General features: G+C 29.9%; 1 protein-coding gene across 1 annotated transcript; it reads right to left on the minus strand.

The window, feature by feature from the left end:
- Positions 1-12,500: 12,500 nt before the first annotated feature.
- Positions 12,501-12,929, minus strand: LOC120174001. The gene has a single exon (XM_039181004.1). It carries the CDS (start codon positions 12,927-12,929, stop codon positions 12,501-12,503), a length of 429 nt encoding a protein of 142 aa, XP_039036935.1.
- Between the last annotated feature and the right edge of the window lie 3,747 nt (positions 12,930-16,676).

Raw genomic sequence — 16,676 nt, forward strand, 5'->3', positions numbered from 1 at the left:
ATGTAATTAAGATGAAATTTACTAGAAATTTCATGAAAACTTACCCATTTTCAGCTCCCATGGCCGTGTATCATACTTGGAGTTGAGAGAAACTTTCTTTTCAACTTTTGAGCAATTTCCTTTGGATTTTGAGTTATACCGTGAAATAAAAATTGTTTTACGCGAAAAACGCTATCTTTTGGTACCATTTATGCTTGCTAATTTTGTTTGATTTCAAAGTTCCCAAATTCTAGGGTTTGTGCTCACATTAGGGTTTATGAATTTGATGATGAATCTTGATGTTTTTAAGGTTGTAGATTCATATTCAAGCTTGTATGATGATCATAACATGTTCAATCTTCCTAGAAATTGTTCATTAAGATTCGACCAAATCACAACTTGGGAAAACTTCGTATTTTGATGCAATTTTATTAGGGCTTTGATTGTAGAGATGTTGTAAGGTTGGCTGGAAGCTGATTTCATGCTTGAATCGAATCAAAATCGAGCAAAATCATGAAAACCTTAGTTTTAGAACTTTAGAACATTCGACCATGGCTTGTGTGGTTGAGAAAAATTATGGAAATATTATATAAGGTATTTAAATGGTGTAGGAAGTATTCAAAAGCCTAATAAAAATTTGGGGACCATTATGTAAATTTTGAAAAGTTGAGGGACCAATTTGGTAATTTTGAAAAATAGTGGGTTGTTTTGTAATTTCTCTATAATTGATGTACTATGCTGGAAATTTCTGTTTGGGAATTGAAATGAGTGTTAAAATGTGAAATTAGATCATTTTGGAAGTTTGAAAAGTTTGGTGTTTTAAACGAAATATTCAAATATTTTGGAGTGCTTATTTGTAATTATGCCTTTGTATATGTACTTGGGTGGTAATTATTTCAATGCTGGAATTTTGGTATTGAAACTTTGAGTGGTAAAATGGTAAATGACAATTTTATATTAGTTGGAAAAGTTGGTGTCAAAATTAAAAAGGATTAAGAAGTGTTAAAATGTTTGGTGGTGAATAAGTTTCAAGTATGAATATGGATTAAATGGAATTTGAATGGTCAATTGGAAGTCTTAAGGTCAACATTTATGTTGTGATATGGAAATTGTATTGAATAAGCATCGGGAAATTTGTTAGGAATTTATTTGCTAAAGTATCCTATGTTAGTAAGATTCTAACATTTGGTTTGAATTTGTGTATATTTGGTAATGGTTTCCATTTAGAGATTGAGTGTTTGAAATCAAGATCAAATATTATTAAATCTAAGGAGAAGCATAAGGATGAAATGGAAAATTCCAAGGAATATTGCAAGCTAAGGACACCAGGTGAGTGCAAATTTAATTTGTACTTATGTTATTGAACAAACATTGGCTTGCGATAAGTTAGTGACGGAGTTACTATGGTAAGAAGTGGCTCCTAAAATTTTATTTGATTTATGATGCATGCATATGTGTGCATTTGGTGAGCTAATAGATTTAGTGAACAAGTTGAAAATGCAAATTGATGAAACCTGTTTAGAATTTATGTTCTGGACAGTAAATTTAGAAAATTTCCATAAATTAATAAAAAATGATTAAAGGATGATTTTTTATACCGTTGGATTCTTATAAGTCTAGTTTTGTTTAGAACAAATGGAAACTGATTTCAAAGTATACACAAAAAGATATGAATTTTTAACAGAGGAAATGATAGAAATCGGGGCAGTAGATTTTGCACAAAACAGATTATGTGGGTCAACTTTGAAAACTTATCATAAATTGTAAAATAGATTATGGCAGAGAGATTGCCTTATATGGATAGGTTCATATTTGAGTCTAGTTTCCAGTGGTATAGACGGAATAATTTTTAAAGTTGTAGATAAATATAGAATAGTATTTCTTTAAAGGTAGTGCAAACTGCCAAGGTATGAAATTATTATAAATTTTGGTTTTAATCAAATTAGAAGCAAAAGATTAAGTTAAAGCTTAGCGAGGCTTATATTTTGAAATTCATATAATGTAAAAAATGAGTGCAATGCATGCATAACATTATACATGGATGTTTTATACATCATTGGGTAAGACTTGCAATAAGTTTACCTTGTTTATATCAACATGATATTTATGTCATATATCATATATTTGACGTATTCTAAATATGTCAAGGGTTGAATATACAATGCATTGATCACTAATTATTATACAAGATGTTTATCATAAATATATATAATGTTTATTGCAAATGTTATTTCGGGTATGAACTGCCCAAAGGTTAAATAGTATTGATATTCTTTGCACTGGATGAATAAAATAAAAATAGACTATATGCCCAAGTAAGTCATTGAGGGACAGGGTATAGTTAGCTTGCCATAGAGTCCAGTAGCATGCTGCATATTCGGGATTGCACTAAAGTATTAGTGCATATAGTGGGCACGACCTTACGTGTCATATTCGGGACTCTAATAAAATATAACTAGTGTAGGTGGTGGGCACGACCTTATGTGTGTCATATTTGGGTTAGCACTACGGTGCATATATTTGACTCGTGTACCCAGGGTCCTCAGGGTTTAAATTGGACTATGTTTTATTGGTTAATAAATGATAAACATGCAAATAAACATACGAGCTTATGGGATGAATGGCAAGTATATTGGTAAGAAATTTTATATTCGGTTATATCATGTTATGTTATGGTAACATGGATGGTATACAGGTAAAGTGATCATATTGCATTGAATATTGTTATTCCTTTAAATTATGTGTTGCATTGCTTTACATATTTATATGTTTGTCTCATTAAGTGTATACTTAGCGTGTGATGATTTTCACGCGTAGGAAAAAAGAGGAAAAGGAGTAAGGAGATGAGCTTGGCATCAATTACCAAGGAAATGTTATTGGTAACAATGATGACATCCTATTGTGTTCTAAAAGTATTAGCTGGCATGTATGCGAGAATGAAATATCTACAATTTCTTAAAATAGTTGGTATTAAATATAATTAATAGTATGAAATAATATTATGATATTAAACTATGCTTAAATAAAATTAATTTGGGTTTTAAAACAAACGTGCTAGATAGTCTTATTTTTTTTTATAAAACCGATCAAAACTGTCTGTCACTGCTTGAAACTGGTGTTTGTTTGAATGAAACAAAATTTACTTAGTTTAATTAAAGAAATGTTTTGAATCTCTGATGTGATATCTATAATTCGTATTGGTTTCCATATACGGGTTATAGGTGTTACAGAATGGCTAAAGCTTCTATCTCTTTTGTTCCGAATTCATTTAGAACTAATCTACAAGGAATGTATAATTCCTCAAAATTAGCCCAACCCATATATGCTAGGAAAACAGAAAGTTCCTTAAATGCTAGGCATATCGAAAGTCACCAAAATTCACCAGTAATGCCACCAACATATTCTTCAATAACTAATAATGTAAAAATAGAAGAGGAATTAGAAATTTATGTTTTACAAAAGTCTTTTGAGATTAATAAAGAATGGTGTGGAAAACATTTTTATTCTAATAAAAACAAACAAGTGAAAGAAGAATATTTTAAAAGTTATAAAAACGAAAAGGAATAGATTCTTCAAAAAATATTATGAGTTTAGGAATACTTATAGAATTCACATAGAATTTTTTAAATGGTTTAAAGAATACTTTTTATACTGTGTTAATACAATAAAAACCGTACAAAATGGTAAACTAACAAAGGAGAAGTTGAATCTCAACATCCTCCTTTAATAGAAGTCCAATATACTCATAAAAAATACTAAAACAAGATAAAGTCCTTTAAAAATGAGAAATCCTAATGTAGGAGAACAAATATCTTTAAAAGATATTAAAATGATAGTCGAACAAAATAATTATACGAATTTTAGCCTTCATTCCGTAGGAAAACAATTAGATTATATTGAAAATTTGGTTGAATCATATCCCAAAAAGCACACAACAAGAGAACATATTAAAGAAACCTTGATAGAACCAATATTTACTCCTTACGAAATTCCTATTAATTTCCAAAAGACAATTTTCGCAGAAATACAAGATAGACTTAATGCCTTAGAATATGAGCTTATATCTCCAGATACTCCTATACCAATTCAAAATTCGATAAATACTTTGAATCAGACTTCTCAATGGTATTCAAAACAATATGAAAATTACGAAATCAATAAAATGAATTGGAGAAAACCTAAAAAATTATATTATCTAAAAAACTACTGCACCATACCTAAATAATTATATGAATCTTAGCCAATATTTTTATTGTTGGGTTCACTGACCAATTAAAAGGACGGTGAGATCATGAACTCACTAAAGAACAATAATTCTATTGTCAATTTGTTATTAAGGATGAAAATTCATTTTCAAAACCTTGTTGCACCAATAGGCCAAAAGAAAGAAAGGAAGAAGAATAATACTCCTGGATTTTATAAGAGACCAAAATATAAAAAATATAGGAAAGAGAAGGAACAACAAAGAAAAAATAATAAAAATGATAAAACAATAAAATGTTATATTTTTGGAAAACAATACATATTTCAAAATGTTGTAGGATCAACTGAAAAATTAATAATTTAAATCTTGATGAAGATATCAAACAAAATATTAATGAAATTTTGTTAGAATCTGCATCTTCTGAACAAAATACATCAACATAATCATAAGATTTACAATCGTTTAATTACATACAACATTAGAATCTTCCAAAAAATATGAATCTGCAATAAATATGTTAACTAATGATCAAGAATTTAAAATAGATGTTATTGACAAAATTCAAGATCTAGACCTTAAAAGAGAATATTTATTAAAATTAAAACATTCCTGAAAGGATAGTGAGAAAGAAACTATTTCTAATCCTTCACAAATGTATAATTTACAAGATATAATTTTTAATAGATACGAAAATACGAAACCCAAGCAAATTACAAATTTAGAATTACAAATAGAAATAAAAGAAATTAAAAATGAACTTTTACAATTAAAAAATGAACAACAACAAATGAAAAAACGTATTCAAGATTTAAAACATGAAGATTGGCTTGAAACTTCTTTTGAAGAAGAACCCCAACCTGAAAAAAAATACACAAGAATATATGATGGTTTTTACTAAAGCATCAATCCAACGATATTTAATATAGATAAATTTACTAATAATGAATGAATTCTCTTTACAAATGATATCCCTTTTTGACATAGGAGCTGATCAAAACTGTATAAGAGAAGAAATAATTCCAACAAAATATTATGAAAAAACTTCTAAAAGCCTTAAAACAGTAAATTGTAAAAAAAAATAAAATTTACTTATAAAATTCCTAATGCAGAAATTTTTAATAACGATATTAAATATCAAACATGTTTTCTAATGTTCAAGGATATTACTCAAGATGTTATCTTAGGAACACTATTCATATCATTACTCAAGCTTTATAAAGTTACCAAAAAACCCAATTACTTCTAATTCTCCAAAAACTAAAGTCAAATTTCCTTTCATATGAAAACCAAAAATAAAAAATCTTAATTTACTAAAATCCTTATTTATCCATAATAAACAAATAAATAACTTAATCACCCACAAATATAAGCAAATCTCTTTTCTAAAAGAAGAAATAATATTTCAAAAATTAAATGAATATTTACAAAAAAGAGAAATTATAAAAAGAATAAACCAAATAAAAGATGAAATAGAATCAACTATATGTTCAGATACTCCCAATGCATTTTGGAATAGAAAGAAACTTGTAACACCCATTTCTCTCATACGACCCCGTATAGGAGTCATAGATGTCACATCAAATAATCAAAACATTTCTTAACCCAAAATAGTTAAAATATTGTTTCTTTCACCAATTCCATATTTGTAACCATTTATATTATAAAATAAATAATCAAAGGAATTCCAAATATAATATTTCAACTTCTAATTCAAGTTTGATCTCAGGTAGTAACAAGCAATTTTGCTTTGTTCATATATTAAATAAAAATGTTTGATTTAAAAATCAAATTTAATTAACAATTAAAATATAATTTAATATAGTAATATTTATTTATACTATAAATTTATTTAATACTAACAATAATAAAAATTTGTAGACATTTTATTATCGTATACAAGCCAACTAGAAACTTTAGAACAACATAGGATGTCATTACTGTTACCTGAAAATATTCCTTAATGATTGATGCCAAGCTCAGCTCCTTACACTTTTTTCTTCATTTTACCTACGCACGAAAATCAGCACACGCTAAGTACACACTTAGTGAGGCAATCAATAGAAATATATTCAAGGCAATGCAACGCAAATGTAAACAATAATAATATTCAATGCATTATGATCACTTTACCTGTATTTTCCAATCATGCTACTAATATGAACATAATATGAATCACATATAAATTTCTTACCAATATAATTGTCATGTGTTCTATAAGCTCGTAAGCTTATTCACCTATTTATCATTTATTAACCAATAAACCATAGCCAATACTTACACCTATGAAGACCATGGGTATTCGAGTCAAAGATGCACCAAAGTGCTTACCATATACATTGGGTGTCCTTACACACCATAGTGTTGCACTGAGTGTCCTTACACACTACAATGTTGTACTAAGTGTCCTTACACACTATAGTAATGTACTAAGTGTCCTTGATAATATAAGTATCCATTAGACTTAACTTCTAAGTCTTTGGTTTCACCTTTTTCCACTTGTTCTATCTTTGACAAACACAATAATTTTTTTATCTTTTCTTTGAAGACCCTTTACTTGATCTAGTAACGTAGACTTTAATTTGAATTCTAAATTCAAAATACCATATTTCTTTAGAGACAATCATGTATTCAGAGTTCCCATAATAGAAATATCTTTGACTTATTCATACTGGCCATCATATTAGCTTTTCTTGATTGTAATCAATAAATATATCATCATTCTTCAAGGAATTCAATCCATTTCCTTTATTTTCAATTCTTCGAGTTAACACATACTTTTTACTTTTGAGATCCGTATAGATATAGCGTCACTCACTATGTAGATAGTGGCGTTATAAAACTGTTGCCAACTCAAAATCACGAGTCAGATAATTTCATTCATTATTCTTTAGTTTCTTTGAAGCACAAACCTTAACTTTTCCTCTTGCACAAGCACACATCCCATACCATTATGAGACACATTACTATAAATCACATAATCTTTTTCAGATTATGATTACACTGATTCTAGAGCTTATGTCCGTTTTCGTTTTAATATCTTAAAGTTTTATTGGCACTTATCAGTCCAAATGAATAGTGTGCCTTTTCTCAATAGCTTGGTCAGACTGAAGACAATCACATAAAAGTTCTTTATGAACCTTTGATAGTAACTAGAAATTTGCCAAGAAAAATAGAATTTCAAAAAGCACTCTTTGGACTTTATCATTCAACTATGGCTTGTACTTTCTTAAGGTCTATTCTAATTGCATTGACTTGTCTTTCTTTTTCACAATAACACCGGTGCATCCTAGATGACACGCTTAGTCTTATAAATCCATGGTCTTAACAATTCTACTAACTATGCCTTTAATTCTCTAAGCTCAGTCAGATCCATTCGATATAAAGCTATAAAGATAAATACAATACCTGACATCATCTCTATTTCAATTCTATATCTCAATCTAGAGGTAATCCAAGTAACTTTTGCAAATACATATTTGGATACCCTCGAACAATTGGAATATCTTCCAACTTAACTAAGAAAGTTTGAGTATCCACCCCTTTACGAACAAGGTTTAACAACCTAGTAGCAATAACTTTATAGCAACTGATGCTAAAATCACATTAGAAAACAAATTTACTCTTTTCCCCTACCACAAATATCTCAAAACTTTTCTAGTTCTATAAAATTAAATCGCTCTAAGTGGCAATTTATTCCAACATGTTAGGGTAATCAATCCATTCCAAAAATTACCTTCGAAAGGTAATTCTATCAAGTCTATTATAAATCAACATGTTAAATCCTTACCAGACAATTACTATCTACAAATACGACTGACCCTCGCACTCTGGCCTAAAGGGTTAGTCGCACACATATCACTTAGGATAAATTCTATCAGAATGTTCCATTTTTCTATCAAGATTATTATATGCATGAACGAGGGTTTTCTTAAACTTACATTTTCACTTCCTATTGTGTTAATGCATCATCATTATTAGACTAAACATGACTATTGTAGCTAGGGCCTTACTAGCATTATTAGTTTATTTTTAAACCTCCTACTCGATCACGTACTTTAAACCCTTGATTACACATCTTATACATATACTACATTTATTTACCTTTATGTGTAAGGAGTGACATTAATCGAATATTACAATCACCAAATCAGTAACAATGACCTCCTATTGGCATGTATACACTTTTTGACTCAAATCAAGTTTGGTTTAGCCCTAGAATCAGCTAAACCTGCAGCCCTGATACCAATAAACGTTCATGATATACATCATATGTAATGATCAGTGATCAATTCATTTTATATTCAACCTTTGACATAATTAGAATATGTCAAATATATGATTAATATCATAAATATCTTGCCAACGTAAATAAGGTAGACTTATTATTCAATATTAATTTAAACCTTTAAAAATTATTATGTTTATACCAATGTAAACTAGAATCAAATAAGAATCTATCTATATAAAAAAACTCATTATAGTTCAATTTGTTCAATTTATGATGAATTTTCAAAGTTGACTGACATAATCTGTTTTAAGCAGAATGTGCTGCCCATTTTTGTATATGTTTCATAATTATGCTAATTTAGATTGTGTACTTGAAATAAATATTAAATATTATAAAATATAAGGAAAAGCTTAAAGATGGAATGTGAAATCCTAAGGGAATTTTGCAAGCTAAGGACACTAGTTGAGTGCAAATTTAATTTGTACTTATTCCATTAAATAAATATTGGCTTGCGATGAGCAAATGACGGAGTTACTATGGTCATAAGTGACTCCTAATTGCTATGTGATATGTGTGTGTTATGCATAGATGTGCATTTTGTGAGTTAATAGAATTAGTGAATAAGCTGAAAATGCAAATTGGTGAAATCTGCGTAGATTTGTGTTCTGAATAGTATGTTTAGAAAATCACCATAAATTATATAAAAGGAATTCAAATATTGAATTGGTGAAAGAAATTAAGATTTTACCTATTTTAGTTTAATAAATGTTTTGATTATTTGATGTGACATCTATGACTCGTCTACGTGGTTTTATACGAGAAATAGGTGTTACAAAACATGTACTAATATTTCCTTATGAAAATAACCTTGATGAAAGACCAATTCCTACAAAAGCAATACCAATTCAGATGAATAAAGAAATGGAAGAATTTTGTAAAAAATAAATACAATATCTTCTCAATAAAAACCTGATAAGAAAAAGTAGTTGTCCTTGGAGTTGTTCAGCTTTTTATGCTATAAAAAATGCAGAACTAGAAAGAATAACATCAAGAGTAGTTATTAATTATAAATCTCTAAACCGAGAATTAAAGTGGATTAGATATCCAATTCCTAATAAAAAAGACTTATTACAAAAACTTTGTAATGCCAATATTTTTTTTCAAAATTTGATATGAAATCAGGATTTTGACAGATCCAAATAAAAGAATAGGTAATATATAAAACGACTTTTACAGTTCCATTTGGACAATATGAATGGAATGAAATGTTGTTTGGTTCAAAGAAGGTTCATTCTGAATTTCAAAGAATTATTAATGACATTTCCAGTCCATACTCCCAATTCACAATTGTATATATTATTGATGTAATCGTATTTTCAGAAAATTTAGATAAACACTTGAATATCTTCATAAAAATAATTGAGAATAATGGGTTATTAGTCTCCAAATCTAAAGTAAGTTTATTTAAAAAAAAAATCCAAGGTCATTATATTTTACAAGGAATTATTACCCCAATAGAAAGATCCATAGATTTCGCCATCAAATTTCCAAACCAAATTCTAGAAAAAATCCAATTACAAAGATTCGTAGGAAGTTTGAATTGACATTGATTTTTACCCTGGACTTAGAAAATCCTACAAGCCCAAAGATAGGTGAAATAGATGCTTCAGAATTAGGATATGGAGGAATTTTAAAACAAATCAAAAATGGAAAAGAATAAATATTGCAGATCACATCTAAGCACTGGAATCCAATTCAGCAAAATTATATTACTATTAAAAAACAATTTATCAATAGTCCTATGCATTACAAAACTTAAAAGTGATTTATTAAATAAAAAATTTCTTTTACGAATTGATTGTTAATCAGCAAAAGAAATTTTACAAAAAAATGTTCAAAATATTACTTCTAAACAGATTTTTGCAAGATGGCAAGCAATTTTAAGTATATTTGATTTTGAAATTGAATATATTAAGGGATAATATAATTCTTTACTTGATTTCTCCACCAGGGAAATCCTAAAAAAAATGCCCCCAAAATTGAGAGATAAAGGAAAAGGATAAATGGAAGAAGCACAATAAAAAAACCCAATCTCATAAAAACCAACTAAATCCTGGTCCAAAATTTTCCAAAAGCATATGAGGAAACCTATTCATTAAAATATTCAACAGAGGCATCACTCCAAGATGCTCAAGATCCATATGAGATGGCATCTCAAGTAAAAACAAAATGGGACTACCGTGCAACCTAGTTTGTAACAATATTTTTTTACAAACAATCAACGTATGTGTCATTCATTGCTCATATATTTCAAATATGATTCATATTATAAATTTCCCAATTGGTTTCAAGAATGGTGGAATTGGTATGGACCATCTTTTGAAATATTACCCCCAAAATCCAAGACCTTTGGACCAAGTTTTTTTAACAAATACCAACCCAAATTAAACCAAAAAAACCTTTACCCAAGTATCCATTTTTTTTGAAAAATGTGCATCTCATGGATTGTATCCTGGAGCTATGAATATGAGCCCGGTGACTATCTAAGGATTCCATATTTGGTTTGAGTCTTTAAGACCAAATGGTGGGACAAGTTCAATGATGAAAAATATGACTCCAAATATTTGGATAATTTCTTTGCCAAAAATCCAAGTATTTACAAATCAACATCTATGGACAAGGAAACAACAAGATTTCTACAAGCAAAATTGAATGCTAGTACAATATCAGCTCAAGCAAAAAACCAAGAAGGAACATAAGAAATTGATGGCAAAAATGCTAAGTTTAATGAGTTTTGAATATAAAGAGGAAGAGAATACTCACAAACATTGTCAATAAAAAATGGTGGATCTATCAGAAGATACAACAACCACCGATATAATCAAGACCGAAAATAAAAAGTAAAAATTGAAAAAACAATATATAATAATAATAATAATAATAATAATAATAATAAGGTATAAAGAAGATGATAGATTCTCTGCAACATCAAGATAAAATGGAGTAATGTGCCATGTTGAATAACGTGCCATGATAATTCAAAAGTGGGAAATAGATGAAAGATTACATGCAACAACAGGACAAGATGTGCCATGATAATTCAAAAAATTGAAGAAACAATGTGCCAACAATCAAATTGTGTTTCCATCACAATGAAAAAGGACGGGTGTCACATAAATTATAGACTAGCCTTTTGTCATTTTAAATATTGCTTTGAATTATTATAACTTTAGTCATTTTCCATGTATTGCTTTGAATTATTGCAACTTTAGTCATTTCCATTAGTTGGAACCAAATGTAACAAGAGTGTGGAGCTCTCTATAAAAGGCTCTAGTTTTATTTTGAAAGGCACAACCTTATTTCTGAATTCAAAGAAAGAATTCTCTCAAATTTTATCTTTCACATTTCAGTTTTATTACTATTTTGATATTGAAATTTTAAATTTTAAATTCTTTTATTATTTTAATTAAAACCTTCAATTTCAATTTCAAAACCCGATCTTCAGATCCACAAGACTATCTGAATAAATTCTAAATACAACTTATCATAGGCATCTTGCAACTCTTGAAATGAATAAGATTTTAAATCATTAGAGTTATAAGTTACCCTTGAATCTTCTTAATTGGCCATGAGACATAAGTTGGCTACTTCATCATTAGAGTTGTCTTCATCACTCCAAGTCGCCATAAATGCTTTCTTTTTTCTTGATCCCTTCTTCTTTAGACGTGGCCATTCATATTTGACATGTCTCGTTCTTTGGCACAGAAAGCACACCAGGGAACCATTATTCTTAATCGATTCTTGCTTCACTTATTTTCCTTTGGAAGACATGAATTTTTTGAATCTTTTGAAGAGCTTGCCCATCTCTTCATCTTTATCAACCTCTTCACTTGAGTCTTGATTACTCTTTTAGGTGGATTTGAAATTGATTCTCACCTGCTTTTTTTTCTTGCTCTTCTCTTCTTCTTCTTCTTCTTATTCCTTCTACTTTTATAGTTTCACCTCATGAGTAAGTAAAGACTTGATTAGATCATCAAGGTTGTACAACTCCAAGTCCTTGGCTTCTTCAATAGCGATTACTTTTCCTTCTCATGATGTAGGCAACGAGACAAGCATCTTTATCACTATATCTTCATTTGGATAAAATTTCCCCAAGTTCTTTAACTCGTTTATGATTAAAGTGAACTGATCAAACATCGTTTTATTATCACCGGGCTTCATCTTGAAATTTTCATAGTTGAGAGTGATAATACCAATCTTGGACTTTTTTACTTGGCTTGTTCTTTCACGAGTCACCTCCAACTTGTCCCAAATATCCATAGCATTAGAGCATGAAGATACACTACTATATTCTTCTGGAGCAAGTGCGCAAAAGAGGATGTGCATGGCTTTGGCATTTAGTTGGACAAGCTTATTGTCTTCATTGGTTAAATATTTTCGATTTCTTGGAGGAACAAGAGAACCGTCGACGATGGAATCCCAAACCGCAAAGTTGATGGCTTGGATGAACAACATCATCCTATTCTTCTAATAACAATAGTTGTCACCATTGAAGTAAGGAGGCCTATGAATGGAGTGTGAGTCTTCAAGGTAGTATGCGCTGGATGTTGTAGTCATCTTCTCGATTGCGTAAGAAATTGATAGAGAGATTCAAGGATCTTCACAAGGTTGTTAAATTGTCGATTTATGACCTTCTTTGATACCAATTATTGGGATCTATGCTGCTCATTTGATCAACAAAAAATATCTAAGAGAGGGTGAATTGGCTAAATAAAAATATTTTGGGAGTATGGAGAGTATAGATAGAAAATTTGCACAAATTCACGAATTTGTTCTTTCAGGTTCAAGAGTAACATTTTACAACTCCGTAGTTTTTAATGGCTAAACTTGATGCCAACCATTTTTCCAAAAGGGTAAAAAGAATGTAAACAAGAAACCTCTGAAATGAAGGTATTTACAAATTAAGCTCACTAAAAACAAACTATTTAAAAGAAAAAATGAAGAATAAAGAATGAGAGCTTTTCTCTTGATGATCAATGCTTGGATAGGTGTTGTGTAACCTTCTTCAAGTGTCTTGAACTTCATTTTATATGTTGGAATGTGTTTGTGACTATTTCTAGCCGTTGAAGATATTTTGGAGCTTTTGGGGACTTAATTACTGTAAAATAAAACTGCCCAGATCAGAGAGTATCGTTACTCAGGCTTGGAGTATCGATACTGCACTAAAAACTAGCCATTTTGTATACTCCTTTGAGGATCGGTACCAAAAATGCCTACTAGAATCTGAACATATTTAAAACAGATAAGCAACATCGATACTGCCATGAGAGTATCGATACTTCCCTTACATTGGGTATCAATAGTACAAGAACAGTATCAATATTGTATGAACATTATCGATACTTATTTCCTAGAAAATCATTTTTGTGTTCAAATTCAAGTTTTATAGATTTTGAATTATTTTTGAAAACTTTGAATAAATTCAATTTAGTTCAAAAACATTTTTCCTTTAAAATTGTTATATCAAAATAGGTTCAACATATTCATTTTTTTTAATCACAAGGCTTAGGTTGAATTTGATATAGCTTTTGAAAAAACAACTTTTAAAAGTATTTTAGAAACAAACTTTTAAAGGTGTTGTATAAAAGTGTATATTAAATTTAATTATTTGAGGTTGTTGTTTAAAAGTGAGTTTGAAAATAAACAATATCCATTTAGATATTATGTTGTAAATAAAAAAATATAGCATTTAAATTATATTTACACTTATATTTTTTGATTAATCTATGGTAAGTACAAGATAATATATGTTCAAAGAAAACTCTCAACCTTATGACATTGAACGCTCACGCCCCTCACATCTATGGTGCTCGGACCCAGGTCCTTAAGAATTAAAATCTATTCTTTTACTAAAGGACCCTTAAATCCTCAACCTAACAAATGTTAATATTCATAAATTAGCTATATTTTTTATTGATTTTTCATTGGTCTAATAACTATAGGCTATTTTTAATTAGATGATACAATTGTAATTGTCACACCCCAATTTAAGGGTTAGATTATAATAATTTTATGTATCGAATTAAAGTCAACAAGGGAGATATTGAGGACCACATTGTAAATTTTTAAAAGTTGTAACTCGATTTTTGGATTTATGGGAAGTTCATGGACTTAACCTTGAATTTTAGCATTTTGTTTGGTTAGTGAAAAATAAACCCCTTCTCGATCGAGTAAAAATCCCCAAATTAAAACCAAAATCCCTAGTCAATCGCGTCCCTCCCCTTTTCCACCCCAAATTCATCATTATCCTACCACCAATCAACCACCACCGCTACCATTGTACACGTTGTCTACTGGTGACCAAAGCCCGAGTATTGTTGCACCGTGAAACGTCTCATATCACCAAGAATCGATGGATTTTCATATGATGAAAAATCCCCAAAATCTTACCCTGATCGCTTAGTTTTCCATCAATTTCGACCGATCCGACAACTGTCTTGCCTCACCACCATCACCAACGTTTTCCCCGACATATTCCACTCAAAACTCGACTGGTGGGTCGCGTCAACGTTGTAAATTATGTCGATCGCCATTGTGGTTAAGTGTTTCGACTTTTTATTTTATTTTCGATGGATTTTGGGTTGATGTTTGGTTGAATATTGATTTTATTTGGTTAATTGAAGCTATAGGAGTAATCGACTGATCACCTTGAGCCCGTCGTCATGCACCTCTGCATGTGCATGAGCTTCTTTTGCCCGCCTGTAAACCTTCTAAAACCAGTCCAGTCGGTCTGGACTGGCTTGAACTAGCCAACCCAATCTGAATCGGGTCTGTTTAACCTGACTCGATGACTTTTACATGAACTAAGTCTTCCCGACCAACCCGTTTACTTTGACCTGACCCGTTGACAGTTGACCGGTTTGACCATTGACCGTTGACTTTGACCCAAAAAGTTAAATTTTATAAAAAGTCATATTTTATATTTCTCGACGTCATGAGTCTGAATTCGAAGTTCGTTTTTCCAAATTCGTACTCGGTAAGTCATTTTTCAGTGTTTTATCTTTGGATTCAATTTGTTTTTGAATGCATTCAATTTCTGACGTAAATTTGTTTGCTATGTATCCATGAAATTATTTGACGTTGGATTGAAGTTCCAAAGTGTTTGAATGGAATTTAAATGTTTGATCTGTGGAGCACGAAAATTGAGGTAATACATTACTACTTTATACATGCTTTATGAAACATGTTGGAATTGGTAAATGCATGGATGAATATGTTTGGTCTCATCTATATAGAAATTTTTTTTATAAACTCAATCCGTATACAATAAAAAGTTTGTATCTGAATATGACTCAGATGACTCATATAAGAAATTGGGATACCGATAGGAATTAAATTTACAAGTTTTGTGATTAAATTGTAAGCAATCAACCTCAGGATCTTTAAATTTTGTTTTATCTCCTTAGAGGTTAAATGCTAAAGGTATTCGGATGAGAAATTATGACAATACTTCTGTTAGGTAAAATTATGAGAATACCCTTATAGGGTAAAATTATGAAAATACCCTCATATTATATAAAGGATAAGAATTGTCACTGAAAATGGAAAAATAACTCCATAAAGGCATATTGATCAGAAGGAACTACTGATGTACATGGAAAAATGCTAGTTTTGCTTAAAAATCTTGGATAACCGATTTCTAACCATCAAGATGGTAAAAGATTTAGATTTGGTGATTTTTGGACAAAACCACCTAATAAATAAATTACTAGAATGATTTATACGTTTGAATCAAGAAAATGAATAAATACCCTTGAACTGTAAAATGACCAAAATACCCCTAAAGTGTAAATGACCTAAGGTAACCCCAAGTCACGAAATGACTAAATGAATGCTCATCTCCCTAAGATCCATTCAACGATGATTTTAAAGATGATCAGTTCAACGAGAGTTATTAGTAATAAAGTGTGAATACCCTTGAAGTGTATCGATCTGACCAGTTGATAGGTATCAACGTTATAAGATTTGTTTAGTTCAAGTTAACTCGATATCCTGATAAATAGACACGAATTGTAAATACAATGAATCATTGTTTCTCCCTAATAAATACAATGAATCATCGATATCCTGATAAATAGACACGAATTGTAAATACAATGAATCATCGTTTCTCCCTTATTGGATAAAACTACTAAGAATCCTCCAGGAACCTAATGTTCAAATTGTCCCTGATTTCTTAATAATGGAAACACTCATGTCATATTT

Source organism: Hibiscus syriacus, unplaced genomic scaffold (genome assembly GCF_006381635.1).
Source record: "Hibiscus syriacus cultivar Baekdansim isolate YM2019G1 unplaced genomic scaffold, ASM638163v2 tig00111996_pilon, whole genome shotgun sequence".
In the NCBI taxonomy this organism is placed as follows: Eukaryota; Viridiplantae; Streptophyta; class Magnoliopsida; order Malvales; family Malvaceae; genus Hibiscus; species Hibiscus syriacus.

Coding starts and splice junctions, on each gene's coding strand:
- LOC120174001 (XM_039181004.1), bottom strand. CDS start 12,929: ATGATGTTGTTCATCCAAGCCATCAACTTTGCGGTTTGGGATTCCATC.